Source organism: Dendropsophus ebraccatus, chromosome 8, assembly GCF_027789765.1.
Source record: "Dendropsophus ebraccatus isolate aDenEbr1 chromosome 8, aDenEbr1.pat, whole genome shotgun sequence".
NCBI classification, from domain to species: domain Eukaryota; kingdom Metazoa; phylum Chordata; class Amphibia; order Anura; family Hylidae; genus Dendropsophus; species Dendropsophus ebraccatus.
The window spans coordinates 91,640,508-91,656,998 of NC_091461.1; the positions used below are offsets into that span (position 1 = coordinate 91,640,508).

At 44.4% G+C, this 16,491-nt stretch overlaps 1 protein-coding gene across 1 annotated transcript in view; it reads left to right on the forward strand.

The window, feature by feature from the left end:
• Positions 1-12,473, forward strand: part of LOC138799609 (membrane-spanning 4-domains subfamily A member 4A-like) — a 32,174-nt gene extending 19,701 nt beyond the window's left edge. Inside the window, exon 7 of the mRNA XM_069981052.1 lies at positions 11,995-12,473. Coding sequence (XP_069837153.1) covers positions 11,995-12,138 — 144 coding nt within the window. The 3' untranslated portion in view covers positions 12,139-12,473. The remainder of the gene's footprint in view (positions 1-11,994) is intronic.
• Positions 12,474-16,491: the final 4,018 nt, after the last annotated feature.

Here is a 16,491-nt window from a genome sequence, read left to right on the forward strand (position 1 = left end):
TGACAACTGACTTTTGACTCCTGACTACTTTTATCTGACTTCTGATCAAATAATGTGTGATATCTGATCTCTGAGATGTCAGTAGTAAAGTATTACAAGCCCCTATTTAGTTTGAGTTTCACTTTCACTTCAATTGCTAGGCAGCCCCTAGCTTGCAGTATTCAGGTACCAGAATGAAGTGATATCTGATCTCTGTCCTGTCTCACTTGTTCATTACATACAGAGCTGAGTTTTGAAACATATTTGTTTCAGTTTTTCAAACAGCTGACCTGAAGCAGAAGCACTGACTAAATGTGTGGACTGAATGTGTGGAGCCCATAAGCGAAATTTGGGGGGTGCAGGGGGGGCAGTGGCTCCTGGGCCCACACTGGCAGGGGCCCACTGAGGTCTCAGAGACTTAATGCTGTCTGCAAAAGCTATTTCTTTTGCAGACAGCCTGCAGAGCGATGAGTAAGGACCTGTGGTGACGTCATAAGGGGGCGGGGCTGAGAACTGGAGAGGATTCTTGTGGATGAAGGACCTGTGGTGATGTCATGAGGGGGCGGGGCTGAGAAGATGCTGGTGCATGAAGGACATGTGATCATTGTCCTCTTATCTCCTCCTGTAATGAGACAGATAGATAGATAGATAGATAGATAGATAGATAGATAGATAGGAGATAGATAGATAGGAGATAGATAGATAGATAGATAGATAGATAGATAGATAGGAGATAGATAGGAGATAGATAGATAGATAGATAGGAGATAGATAGGAAATGGATATCTAGCAGCTCATCACATATCTTGGATTGTACATGTATGATCACAACCAGCTCACCCCTTTAAGGCTATGTTTACACTGTGTATGTTTCTGCACGTAGTTTTGAGGTTGATGCGTTCGCTTGAAAGTATACGATATACGCCCGCACAGTGCACACTACGTATGAGCTTATGGCCGGATCGTATACGGCGCCGTGAAAAATGAACAAGACCATTGTTTGAGGACGGAAATGTTCCAACTCATGGCCGTGGATTTCCATGCGGTCCCATACGAAGTACTTATTTCAGCTAAATTGAACTTGATTTTTCGATCCAAAAGGTTCTGTGAGTTTTATTGGGCTGGGCGAAGATTTCCAAGTAAATGACCTGTTTCAGATCACTTCGAAACAAGCTAGGGAAGCATAGCTGTACTACGGGCGTATGTTCGCGGTTCGTACGCATCCGGCAGCATGTTGATTTTTAGCTCGTAGTTTCAGCCGCACATGTACGCCGGCGTACGAAATGCGGCCGGACTCATACGCAGTGTGAACATAGCCTTAATGTCTAAAAACTTATTACCTATACCACTATTATTTTTAGGCAAAGATAATCTGGTTAAAAGAGTTCTCCAGAATTAAGAAAAAAAAACATAGTTGCTTTCTTCCAAAACAGCGCCACCCCTGCTCTTAGGTTGTGTGTGGTATTACAACTTGGCACTATTCACTTCAGTCGAATACCAAACACAAACTGAGGACAAGAGTGGTGCTGTCTGTGGAAGAAGGCAGCTATATTTTTCTAATCTTAAGCACTTTACATTGTTTTGTGGTTCTATATGTGAAATGTACAGAAGCCTCTCACACTGCTCTTTATCCTTATCCACTATGAGTAATGTAGAAGAATATTCCCTTTATTATTCAGAAAGCCTTGTCACCTGCTGAGGTTCCCTATGGGTAAGGTTGGTTGGGGGCCCACTCAGACTCACTCGCCCCCTCTAGGCTGAACCCCTAGCCAGTGGCGTAGCTATAGGGGTCGCAGGGGTCGCCATGGCGACCGGGCCCCTACGCTAGGGGGGCCCGCACGGCCCCCCTTGCCACTTCCTCCTGTGCTCCCCCAATCCGGGGGGGGCAGGGGCGGGCTGGGCCGGGGGGCATATGCCCCCCGGCCCGGTCCCCCCGTGCAGTTAAATGGCCACGGCCGCCGGACCTCTTTCAGTTCAGTGAGCTTCCGGGTTGCCGGCCCTGGCCGGAAGCTCACTGATGCAGGACCGCGGCGCCGGGACTTCTCCTCCTCCTCGGCAGCTGACATGTGACGTCATCACGTCACATGTCAGCCGCCGTGCAGTATAGAGGAGAAATCCGGGCGCCGCGGTCCTGCATCAGTGAGCTTCCGGCCAGGGCCGGCAACCCGGAAGCTCACTGAACTGAAGAGAAGCTGGCAGGGAGATCAAGGATCCAGGTGAGGTGAGTTTATTTATTTATTTTTTCATTTTTTACATAAATGTTGCGATGTGGGGGGCTGCACAAGGGGTCTATACTGGGGGGGCTGCACAAGGGGTCTATACTGGGGGGGGCTGCACAAGGGGTCTATACTGGGGGGGCTGCACAAGGGGTCTATACTGGGGGGGCTGCACAAGAGGTCTATACTGGGGGGGCTGCACAAGGGGTCTATACTGGGGGGGGCTTCACAAGAGGTCTATACTGGGGGGGGCTGCACAAGGGGTCTATACTATGGGAAGGGGGCTACACAGGGGGTCTATACTATGAGAGGGTTACACAGGGGGTCTGTACTGTGGGGGATCTACACAGGGGTCTATACTGTGGGGGGCTACACAGGGGGTCTATACTGTGGGGGGCTACACAGGGGGTCTATACTGTGGGGGGCTACACAGGGGGTCTATACTGTGGGGGGGCTACACAGGGGGTCTATACTGTGGGGGGGCTACACAGGGGGTCTATACTATGGGGGGGCTACACAGGGGGTCTATATCTACATTATCTGTACTCAGAGATATCTTTGTGTTGTCTGTGGCGTTACATAGGACTGCAGGTGACCACTACATTATCTGTACTCAGAGATATCACTGTGTTATCTGTGCTGTTACATAGGACTGCAGGTGACTACTACATTATCTGTACTCAGAGATATCACTGTGTTATCTGTGGTGTTACATAGGACTGCAGGTGACATCTACTACATTATCTGTACTCAGAGATATCACTGTGTTATCCGTGCTGTTACATAGGACTGCAGGTGACTACTACATTATCTGTACTCAGAGATATCACTGTTATCTGTGGTGTTACATAGGACTGCAGGTGACAGCTACTACATTATCTGTACTCAGAGATATCACTGTGTTGTCTGTGGCGTTACATAGGACTGCAGGTGACTACTACATTATCTGTACTCAGAGATATCACTGTGTTATCTGTGCTGTTACATAGGACTGCAGGTGACTACTACATTATCTGTACTCAGAGATATCGCTGTGTTATCTGTGGTGTTACATAGGACTGCAGGTGACATCTACTGCATTATCTGTACTCAGAGATATCACTGTGTTATCTGTGCTGTTACATAGGACTGCAGGTGACAGCTACTACATTATCTGTGCTCAGAGGGATATCACTGTGTTATCTGTGGTGTTACATAGGACTGCAGGTGACATCTACTACATTATCTGTACTCAGAGATATCACTGTGTGTTATCTGTGGTGTTACATAGGACTGCAGGTGACCACTACATTATCTGTACTCAGAGGGATATCACTGTTATCTGTGGTGTTACATAGGACTGCAAGTGATATCAGGTGACTTCTCCAGCTTGCAGAAGTTCAAACTTCATCGTGCCCTGCTGACAGTTTATTATGGGAGTTTTGCAGCATTTGGCTCTTCAGGTTGCAGCACTACAACCCCCATCGTTTCCAACTGGCAGTTCATGATGAGAGTTGTAGTTTTTCAGCTGGAGAGTCAAAGATTGGAATACAATGATTAGACAATGACACAGTACAGTCCATTAATTATAGGGGGCAGTAGTGCAGTACATGAGGTGGAGGCAGTGACAGGGCATTAGAACATGGTGGCACATTAGAATCATTGGATATAACGTTAGATATGACTTGCCTGATCGGGTGAGATGGGGGGCCCCAAGCTAACATTTTGCACCAGGGCCCATCAGCCTTTAGCTACGCCCCTGCCCCTAGCTACGCCCCTGGTGGAGCCCTAAAGCTTCTGTGTATGAAAAACAAAAGTCTGTGCAGGTCAAGGGCCATTTGAGACTGCGGACAGCACAGGCGCGGGTCGCAGTGATTGCATACTAGCGCTCAGTGCATACTGACACCACTGCTCTGTCTGCAGCTGCAGGGATGATGCTGCCAGGGATGGGACGTGTGTGGCTGGACCTGCTGCTCCACAGCTGGATGCTGCTGGCCAGAGGTAGAAAATTTGCTCATAACTTAGGCTACGTTCACATCAAAGTTTGACCATCCGGCACCATTCCGTCTACCTTTTCCGTTTTGGAGTAAGCAAAACAGAAACTGGCGGATCCGTTAAAATCCCCATTGATATATTAGTGTACTCCGTTTGCCCTAATTGTGCTCCGTTTGCATGCAATCCGTTCAAGATCCGTTTTTTTGAACGGAGAAAAGAATAGTGTTTGCTGTATTTTTCTTTCCATTTGAAAAAACGGATCACGAACAGAAAGTGCACTTCCGTTTTTTTTTACATTGTAGTCAATGAGGACATTGACAGTTTTCATTTGTTTTTGCACTGAGCATGCGCAGAAGCAGCAAGAAACCAAAGAAAAATAAACTGATAGAAAAACGAATGCTGACTGATGCAAACTGATGTACAAAAGTCAGTTTTTGTAAGCCAAAATATAAACGGACCATTAAAAAAAGATAAACATTTTCCAATCAGTTTGCATCAGTCTGCTCATCAGTTTATGCTCATCCGTTTAATTAATATGGACGGATCCATTAGAAATATAGAAAAAAAGAAAAACGCTAGTGTGGCTGAGCCCTTAGTTTTAAAGTCAATCACTGCGACCAGCGCCCCATGCAGTCCCCAGTCTTCCATGGCTGTAAAAATAGCCCTGCACAGACACTTATTCTTCATGCAGGGAAGCTTCAGAGCTCCACACATTCAGTCAGTGCTTCTGCTCCAGGTCAGCAATAGGTCGGCTGTTTGCAAAACTGAAACAAATAGAATGTTTCAAAACTCAGCTCTGTATGTAATGAACAAGTGAAACAGGGCTTCTCACTTATGACAAGTCAGAGATAAGATATCACTTCATTTTGTTACCTGAATACTGCAAGCTAGGGGCTGCCTAGCAATTGAAGTGAAAGTGAAACTCAAACTGAATAGGGACTTGTAATACTTAAAGGGGTTGTCCGGCGATAAAAAATTATTCACAGAATAACACACATTACAAAGTTATACAACTTTGTAATGTATGTTATGTCTGTGAATGGCCCCCTTCCCCGTGTTTCCCCCCACCCACGCTAGACCCGGAAGTGTGGTGCATTATACTCAACGCATATCGTGTCGTCCACGGTCTCCGATCGTCAGCAGTGACGTCTTCTTCGGGAGCTTGGCGGATCTTCCCGAGTGCCGGCCACCCTCTGCAGCGTCATCCGAAGCTCAGCCGCGATTGGCTGAGCATAACTGTGCTCAGCCAATCGCGGCTGAGCGGCTGATGACGCGGCCACATCATCAGCTGCTCAGCCGCGATTGGCTGAGCACAGTTATGCTCAGCCAATCGCGGCTGAGCTTCGGATGACGCTGCAGAGGGCGGCCGGCACTCGGGAAGATCCGCCAAGCTCCCGAAGAAGACGTCACTGCTGACGATCGGAGACCGTGGTCGGCACGCGACAGGTAATGTATAGCGCACCACACTTCCGGGTACACGGGTGGGGGTGGTGGGACACGGGGAAGGGGGCCATTCACAGACATAACATACATTACAAAGTTGTATAACTTTGTAATGTGTGTTATTCTGTGAATAATTTTTTATCGCCGGACAACCCCTTTAACTACTGACATCTCAGAGATCAGATATCACACATTATTTGATCAGAAGTCAGGTATAAGAAGTCAGCAGTCAAAAGTCAGTTGTCAGAAGTCAAAGTCAGTAGTCAAAGTCAGTAGTCAAGCAAAGAGCTTGGTGATGCACTCTGACAGTGCCAGGAACGCTGCACGCCACTCTGAAAGTTCCACATATGCTGCTTGTGCGTTTCAATGAATATCAAGGTTGGCCCGCCAGTTTGTCCAAGTTTTTAATTTTGTCCCACTGTCTATTTGAGTTTGACACCCCTGGTCTAGAACATAAAAAAGCATCTCTTTTTTCCTCCTCCTCTGCACTATAGGAACTGTCCAGAACAGTAGCAAATCCCCATTAAAAAAAACCTCTCCTGCTTTGGACAGTTCCTGTCACAGACAGAGGTGGCAGCAGAGAGCACTGTGTCAGGCTGGGAAGAAAAAAAACACTGTATGTAGGACAAACAGCAGCTGATAAGTACCGCAAGACTGAGAATGTTTAAATAGAGACATCAGCTCAATCTCACAGAATTTGAAAACCTTATTATTGAAACCAAGAAAACAAAATTTACGCGGGACTTAAAAGATTACTCCCAAAACATGGTGTATACATGGTGGGAAGAGAGGAGAAAACAGAGAAGCCTGCAATCTATCCTAAAGAATACACCTCAGGATAAATCGCATAAAAGTGTTTCTTTTGAGACTACAGAGGGTGAGTCAACCGATACACAGACCGATTATTCAGAATATGAAGACGGCTCTCCATCTACTAGCCAACAGAATATCCCAAAACGTAAGAAATCCAGAGGACGGGGCCGTTTTAATCAGGTGTATCATGACCCCCCGATTACCCGGTCCCGCACACAGGGGGTTAATGACTTTCCAAAAAACGGAGTAAACCCTACCGGCGGGCGGGGAGGAAGCACCGGGGGGGGGGGGGGGGGGGGGGGGGGGGGGGGGGGGGGGGGGGGGAAACCCGTTCGGCAAACGGAGATACTAGAGGACACTGGTTCTCTGGATGTATACAATCTATCTGCGACCATTCTGCAAGAAGAACACATTAAGGTACTGTCCCGCGGTTTAAATTTTGTACCATCCCAAACTTTTGACTTATACACCACACTGCAAGACGGGTTCCTGTGATGGACATTGTCCAAAGTAAAATTGAGAAGGAGCTTATGGCTCTCAGGAATCGCTCTGAATTGGGTACGACTAGGGATAACCTCCCCCGAAAAGAGAGAATGGCATTGAAAGACCTTATGCATAATCCAAACATAGTTGTACGTAAATCGGATAAGGGGGGCTCTGTAGTTGTACTGGATGTGGGTCTATACATTAAAGAAGTGAAATCCATTCTATCTGATTCCACCACTTATAAAGAGTTACCGTCAGATCCTACTAAGGAAATAACTAATAAATTGAGGGACGTGGTGGATTCAGGTATAGAATTGGGCATTTTTGATTATAAGTTTGGCAAATATCTTATCCCTGATTTTCCTATGATGCCCATATTTCACGCTCTACCTAAAACTCACAAGGGAGTTTTCCCACCCCCTCTGCGACCAATTGTAGCGGGGGTGGGTTCTCTCCTAGAACGTCTCTGTAAATGGACAGATAGGTACCTTCAACCATTAGCTAAACATACTATTGGGTGTAATTCCTTATCCAGACTTGTGCTGCTTGGGGGCGACCTTCTCCGCCAGCGGTGCTGGCCGGGTTCTGGTGTGGTGTTTTTGGGTCTGGTCCTGTGGCATGGGGGTCGCAGGGCCGTCCCATGGCCCCCGTTCCCTGACTGTGCACGCCTGCGGGGTTGGTGGCCACTGACTGGCACGGTGTGGACTTAGTGTAGGGACCCATGTGTATCAGATACCGGCACGAGGTACATGGGGCAGTATGGCTTGATCAATTCATACACAAAATTCTGATGTGTTTTTTATTTAGCCTAGCGGCACTAGTATCAGCCATAGGTGTGAGGTGCAGCACTCTGTTTCTTCCCTCAACCGCATACTATTGGGTTTATTAGAGACAGTAAGAGTCTCCTGGCAGCCATTGAACATCTTCCTCGTTTTGAGGAGGGAGCCTGGCTTTCATGCGATGTTACTGCTTTATATCCGAGTATACCACATGGGATAGCGATCATTGCCTTACGTTACCATCTGCTAAAGTATAGCAATTATGATGAGGTGTTGTGTAATTATTTGTGTAATGTGGTAGAATTTCTACTTACTAACAACTTTTTTTCCTTTGGTGAACAATTTTTCCTTCAGACCAATGGATGTCCGATGGGTGTGTGTTTCTCGCCTTCACTAGCCAATATTTTCATGGCTTACTGGGAGGAGGTCGTCCTGTTTAATGTTAACAACCCTTATAGGGATTGTATCCTTTGGTATGGGAGATATATCGACGACCTCCTCCTGGTCTGGTGTGGGGGCGAGAAACATGCAGAAAATTTCATCGGATATATTAATGGTAACACGTTTAATCTAAAGTTCACCCACCAATATGAACAAGATTCGATTCCTTTCCTGGACCTTAGATTGTCCTTTAATAATGGTTATATTACTTCTTGTTTGTATAGGAAACCTTCCTCAGGCAATGGAGTATTGCAGGCAAATAGTAGCCATCAGAACCATGTAACTAGAAATCTCCCGATAGGAGAATTTATCAGGACCCGTAGAAATTGTTCTGAGGATACTGGATATATGAAGGCAGCGGAAGAACTTACCGTTAGACTGAGAAACAGGGGATATAGGGGGGTGGCAGAAAGACACAACAGACCATACCATCTTATGGACAGGGAAACATCTAGAGATACTATAAATAAGGATCTACATAACAGAGACACTAATCACCATCTTACCTTCTCTACAGTTTACAGTCCCCAATTTAAAGACATTACTAGGATTATTACTAAATATGTCCCGATGCTATTTCAGGACCCCAAATGTGAGAAAATTTTGTCATCTGGGGTACGCTGTGTGGCCAAAAGAGGGAAAACCCTAGGTAACATACTATCGCCCAGTAATGTGAACACTATTAATGATCGCTGTTATAATGTGAATAGGAATAACTGGCTTTCATGTACAGGTTTCTATAAATGTGGAGGCACAAGATGTACATTATGTAAATTTGCCAATAAACAATCATCAGTTACATCTTGTAGTTCAGGTCGCGATTTTAAAATTAAATCTTTCATTAATTGTAGAAGTACGTACATTATTTATGTGGCGGAATGCAGCATTTGCAAAAAACAATATGTGGGCTCTACGAAAAGAATGTTAAAAGTTCGTATCAGTGAGCACTTGGCAGACATCCGTTCACATTACCTGCGATTCAGGGAAGAGCGGTTTCTGGTCTCTCCAGACATTTCATGGATTGCCATGGAGGAGACATCAGGAGCCTCTCTATATGCGCCCTGGAGAGGGTTAATAAACCATCCCGGGGAGATGACCGGGTACAACTACTTAGAAAGCAGTAAGCTTTTTGGATCTTGTATTTAGACACCCGTTACCCCATGGGATTAAATCTAAAAAATGATTTGTTTTATATTTATTGAATTGATTTCAGTCCTGGTTTTTGTATTTTCCGTATTTTTTGTATTCTCTGGAAGTAAGTCATGTAGTCTCTAGTCCGGACCGGTCACGCCCGAGGGGCGGTCCGGCCTGTGGAGGCATGCTTCTTACCTATAAAAATGTACTAGTGTTAAACAGAATTTGCCATGATTAAGAGGTTGTACCTCGCAACGCGTCGGCGCTGCTGTGTTTTTATTTATTTGTTCAAGTATTTTAAGATGCATCCTGAATAAAGTTTGGAAGTTTTATGGAGCTGTGAACCACTAATTTTTGTGTCTTAACAGAAGACACAAAAACTCTCCCATCACATCATTCAGTATCACAGTCTTTAGTCACACACCTATCTACTTTAGGAGGAAGCAGTCAGCAAAGCAATGTGGCCATATATTCAACTTTGTTATGTAAAATTACATTTTCCTCCTTCAGCCTCGTATACTGCTCGGCTATATAACGCGCAGCAAAGACCAAAGCTCCTTTTGCCTCAGATTTGGAGAATTTTTTGACCATATCTGCCTCAGTCACAAAACACTTCACCTGTAACCATAATGTAGCAGAGCTGATATCCACAAGGTATAGCAGAGTTGAGGTAGTGAGGTTGCAGAGGTAAGGTAGTCGAGGTAGTGAAATAGCCGAGTTAAAGGGGTTGTCCAGGGGGAAAAATGTTTTCTTTTAAATCAACTGATTTAAGAAAGTTATATAGATTTGTAATTTACTTATATTTAACCCTTTAAGGACCGTGCTAACTTTCGTTTTTGCGTTTTCGTTTTTTTCCTCCATGTGCTTAAAAGGCCATAGCACTTGCATTTTACACCTACAGACCCACGTGAGCCCTTATTTTTTGCGTCACTAATTGTACTTCGCAATGACAGGCTGAATTTTTCCATAAAATATGCTGCGAAACCAGAAAAAAATTATATGCGCAGTGAAATTGAAAAAAAAAACGCAATTATTTTTCTTTGGGGGGGCTTCATTTTTACGCCGTGTGTCCTATGGAAAAACATAGTTGTTATATATGTTCCTCAAGTCATTACGATTAAAACGATATGTAACATGTATAACTTTTATTGTATCTGATGGCCTGTAAAAAATTAAAACCATTGTTAACAAATATACGTTCCTTAAAATCGCTCTATTCCCAGGCTTATAGCGCTTTTATCCTTTGGTCTATGGGGCTGGGTCAGGTGTCATTTTTTGCGCCATGATGTGTTCTTTCTATTGGTACCTTGATTGCGCATATGCATCGATTTGGATTTTTTTGCGCTTACACCGTTTACCGTGCGAGATCAGGAATGTGATTAATTAATAGTTCGGGCGATTACGCACCCGGCGATAGCAAACATGTTTATTTATTTATTTTTATTTGTAAAATGGGAAAAGGGGGGGTGATTCAGACTTTTATTAGTGGAGGGGATTTTTTATTAATAAAAACACTTTTTTAAACTTTCCCTTACAGTAATATGAAGCCCCCTGGGGGACTTCTATATACACAGAACTGATCTCCCTTTCAGATCAATCCTGTGTATATAATAGAGCAATGATCCATCAGATCGGTGCTCTATTATAATGGTCTGCTGCAGACCATCTGAATAGATTGCCGAGCCGGGATCAGCGTCATTCCGACGCTGAGCCCCGGCCGGCTCAGTACAACGGATCTCCCCTCCGCGATCACATCGCGGGGGGGAGATCCCCCACTGGACACCAGGGAGAGGGGGCACAGCTGCTATTCAAATGCAGCTGTCAGCTTTGACAGCGGCATTTGAATAGTTAATTAGCCGGCCGCGGCGATCGGCCGCGCCGGCTAATACACGCGGTCCCTGGCTGCACTTAGCAAACAAGGACCGCGCGCTGCAGAGAGGGCTCACGCCGGGAGCCCTCTCTGTTTACTCTTAACGGCCCCATGACGGGTATACCCGTCATGCGTCGTTAAGAGGTTAAAAATCTCAAGTCTTCCCATACTTATCAGCTACTATATATCCTGCAGGAAGTGGTGTTTATTTACATTCAGAAATAGTGCTATCTGCTGACATCTCTGGCCGAGTCAGGAACTTTTCTGAGAAGGAGAGGTTTTCTATGGGGATTTGCTACTGCTCAGGACAGTTCCTGACTTTTCCGCTGGACAACCCTTTTAAGTTAGTGAGGTAGAACAGTTGAAGTAGTGAAAGAGCAGAGTTGAATAAGTTAGGTAGAAGAGTTGAGGCAGGGGGTCAGGGGGTTAGTCAGGGTGGGGTCACCAGTGGGGGCTGCGGGCGGTCATAGGTGAGCCTGGGGGGGCACACAGTGCGGGGGGGAGGGGCCTGGGTAAAAATCGGGGGGCACAACCTGGAGACAAACAGTGTGGGGAGGGGGGGGGGGGCGTAGGTGTGCAGAATCCATAATTGATATTGGGAAAATGGAAAGCTATGGGTGGGCAACTTTTTAATGCAAAAATGATTTTAGGGGGAATACCCCTTTAACTATTTATTTAGGCCCACCCATTTACATAGGATATGCATCCAAACACTGTCCTGCTGTTGCAATTGAATCACAAAATTTAAAACAAATTGCACACCCCAAAATGAATGCAACACCCACAACAGACTATTCCTTGTTTGTTTGTTTTTGCACTTTACTTGCTTGACTGTACTTACTGTTTTCTCTTATTTTAGGTGTTGGTTATCCAAAGTGTGGTTTCCATGAATCCGGCTACAGCCCCAGCCACATTTTCAGGATATGGCCAACCATTTCCAACAGCAAATGCACCACCAACTTCACCATATGTGGTTCAAGTCAAAGCTGCACCAGTGCCATAATTTTATTACAGTATATATTTTATAGAGTGTTCTCTAAATGAAGACAAGGCAGATCATCTCAAATCTCCAAAAATTAAAACCATATTTCTTTAAACTTGCAACTGGCATATAATAATATAGATTGAGCTGGATCTTAAATAGAATTTTGTGATGTTAGATAAGTGATAGAATATTCCACCATGGTTTTGGGTTCTTCCACAAGGAGAAGAAATCGAAGGAGAAGAGAATCGCTATAATTATTTGCTCCATGTGCTACATTGTTACTTCTGTTTGTTATACTTATTATAGATATGTGTATTCAAAATTATTTATCATTCTCTGATCAATTCTCACAATTATTCTATTCACTGGTAGAATTGTGTGCATTCATGGCTATTGTGATTTCAGAAAAAGAAAAAAAATAGACATGTCAGCACATCTAAAATGGCTGACAGTGATCATACATTGTGCTCAGCACTATTAATCCGAACATCATGAGTTAGTTACAATTTTATCAAAGTTCTTAAATTCACATATCATGGTTATGGATTTGTGTGGCTCCCAAAGCTAAATGGTCTGCCACCGGGCGATGACTGCTATCAGCACGGCAACAGCACCTAGGGAGTGAGCGACCCAGTGGTCAGGCAGCCCCACTGCTAGAACTAACCCCCTGGGCCACCCCACAGACACTATGCCGCAGCATCAATGGCCACCACATGGCGCCACACCAAACAGAAGCAGATTAAACAGCTGTGCATGCAGCTGGGATGCTTTTACCTAGCCGACAGATTCTGAGATTGTTTTCTCGTGACATATTGTACTTCACATTTCTGGTAAATTGGAGTCGATACTTATAATGAATCTTTATGAAAAAATCCAAAATAACGTGAAAAATTGCATTTTTCCACCTTTTAAAACTATTCTGCTTATACAGAAAATGGTTATGCCACATAAATTATATATTAAATAGCATTAGCAACATGTCTACTTTATGGTGGCGGCATTTATTAAACTATATTTCATTTTTTTTAGACAATAGAAAGCTTAAAACATTAGCAGCAAATTTCCAAATTTTCAGTAAAATTTCAAAATCAGATTTTTTTAGGGACCTGTTCAGGTCCCAAGTGTATTTGAGGGGCCTGTATGTTAGAAAGCCCCACAAAGCACCCCATTTCAGAAACTGCACCCCCTAAACTCTAAGCACATCCAGAAAGTTTTTTAACCCTTTAGGGAAGGCACAGAAATAAAAGCTAAGGCTATGTTCACACTATGTATATTTCAGTCAGTATATGTATATTTCAGTCAGTATTGCAACCAAAACCAGGAGTGGATTAAAAACACAGAAAGGATCTGTTCGCACAATGTTGAAATTGAGTGGATGGCCGCCATTTAATGGCAAATATTTGCTGTTATTTTAAAACAACGGCTGTTATATTGAAATAATCATGAACGGAAAAAAGCCAGCTTACCCCATCCACCGAGCTTAACAGCACGGGCTCACACTCCAACAGGTGTCCTGAGTAGATGCGGAAAAGAAACGAGTCCAGCTCCCGGCAAGGTGGAATCAAGTGCGTTGTTTATTGGATCTCCGGGATACAATAAACAACGCACTTGATTCCACCTTGCCGGGAGCTGGACTCGTTTCTTTTCCGCATATTGAAATAATGGCAGTTATTTACTGTTATATGGCGGCCATCCACTCCTCCACACAGATCCTTTCTGTGTTTTTAATCAACTCCTGGTTTTGGTTGCAATACTGACTAAAATATACTGACTGAAAAATATGTAGTGTGAACATAGCCTGTGCAAAGATTTTATTGTAATCTAATATTTTTCATAATTATAAACTTATTACCAGAGAAATGCACCCCAATATTGATTGCCCCGTTTCTGCAGTTTATAGAAATACCCCATATGTGGCCCTATTGCGTTGTTTGACGCAACCACAAGCCTCAGATATAAAGGAGCGCCAAGTGAATTTCAATGCCTGTTTTATTTGGTCATTTCTGACTGTACCACTTCAGGTTGGCAGAGGCTCAGGGGGGGGCCAAAACCTAAAAAACACCCCTAAAGGGACACTATTTAGAAAACTACACCCCTCGAGGAATCTAACAAGGGGTGCGGTGAGCATCTGGACCCCACAGGTGCTTCACAGATTTTCAGAACAATGTGGCGTGAAAAAAGAAAAATTTATTTTTTACACTAAAACGTTGTTCTAGCCTTCAATTTTTCATTTTCTTAAAGGGATAAAAGGAAGAAAAAAAACACAAAACGTGTAGCGCAGTTTCTTCTGAGTACGGAAATACCCCACATGTGGACATAAAGTGCCAAGCGGGCACAGGACGAGCCTCCAAAGGGAAGGAGCGCCAATTGGCTTTTGGAAGCTGAATTTCACTAGAATGGATTTCAAGGGCCATGTCGCATTTACAGAGCCCTCGTGCTGCCAAGACACTGGAACCCCCCCACAAGTGACCCCATTCTGGAAACTACACCCCTCAAAGAATCTAACAAGGGGTGCAGTGAGCATATGGACCCCACTGGTGACGGGCACAAATGTGGAACAATGTGACGTGAAAGTGAAAATTAAAATTTTTTTTCACATTCACGGCACAAATGTGCCCATCATCAAGGGGTCCATATCCTCATTGCACCCCTTGTTAGATTTCTTGAGAGGTGTAGTTTCCAGAATGGGGTCACTTGTGGGAGGTTTCCAGTGTTTTGGCAGCACGAGGGCTCTGTAACTGTGACATGGTGTTCATCATCCATTCTAGCCAAATTCAGCCTCCAAAATCCAAATGGCGCTCCTTCCCTTCGGAGGCTTGCCCTGCGCCCACATGGCGCTTTATGTCCACATGTGGGGTATTTACGGGCTCGGGGGAAATTGCTCTACACATTATGTGTGTTTTTTTCTCTTTTAACCCCTTGTGAAAATAAAAAATTCAAGGCTAAACCAACATTATAGTGTAAAAATTTTTTATATTTTATTTTCACGCCACATTGTTCCACATTTCTGCCCGTCACCAGTGGGGTCCATATGCTCACTACACCCCTTGTTACATTCCTTGAGGGGTGTAGTTTCCATATTGTGGTCACTTGTGGGGGGTTTCAACTGTCTTGGCAACACAGAGGCCTTTTAAAAGCAACATGGCCCTCGAAATCTATTCCAGCCAAATCCAGCCTCCAAAAGCCAAATGACGCTCCCTCCTTACCCCGCTTACCCTGCACCCGCTTGGCGCTTTATGTCCACATGTGGGGTATTTCTGTACTCAGGGGAAATTGCTCTACACATTTTGTGTTTTTTTTTTTTTTTATCTTTTAACCCCTTGTGAAAATGAAAAAATCAAGACAAGATCAATGATTTAATGTGAAAATGTAAAAAAAATTACACTAAATGTTGGTCTATGCCTTGATTTTTTTCCATTTCCACAAGGGGTTAAAAAGAAAATTAATGCAAAACGTGTAGAGTAATTCCCCATGAGTACGAAAATACCCCACATGTGGACATAATGTGCCATATGGGCACAGGGCAAGCCACCAAAGGGACAGAGCGCTATTTAGAGGCTGGAATAGAGGATGGAGGCCATGTCGCAATTACAAAGCTCCTGTGCTGCCTGGACAGTAGAAACCCCCCACAAGTGACCCCATTATGGAAACTACACCCCATAAGGAATCTAACAAGGGGTGCAGTGAGCATATGGACCCCACTGGTGACGGGCACATGTGTAGAACATGTGCTGTGAAAATAAAATATACAATTTTTTTCATTTTCACGGCACAAATGTGCGTGTCACCAGGGGCCCATATCCCCGCTGCCCCCCTTGTTAGATTCCTTATGGGGTGTAGTTTCCAGAATGGGGTCACTTGTGGGGGGGGTTTTACTGTCTTGGCCGCACAGAGGCTTTGTAATTGCATTATGGTATCCTCTAATGGGAATGGCAGCCATACCTATTTAGCTAGGGAAAAGGGACAATTATTAATTTATTTGGGGGTATTAGGCCAATTATTAGTTTATAAGGTTGAAAATGACAGGTGTCTATCAAATTCAACCTGTGTTGATCCAGAGGAAGGCAAAAAACCCTCATAAAGCAAACGACAGTAGCCTCATCACTGGGAAAAAAATTCCTTCCCGACTCCATAATGGCGATCAGAATAATCCCCGGATCAACGTAACCCCTGAAATAGGAATAAGGGACATTAAGTATAAAAAAAAAAAAACCTACGCCTACGTGCCGACAAGCTAGGATGGCCTGCTATACATTATAAACCGCGGGCGTACATTTACGTCCATTTGCGTTAAGGCACGGACTTCGGGGGCGTAAATGTACGCCCGCGGTCGTTAAGGGGTTAAAAGAAACATATTTCAAATTTGTAATA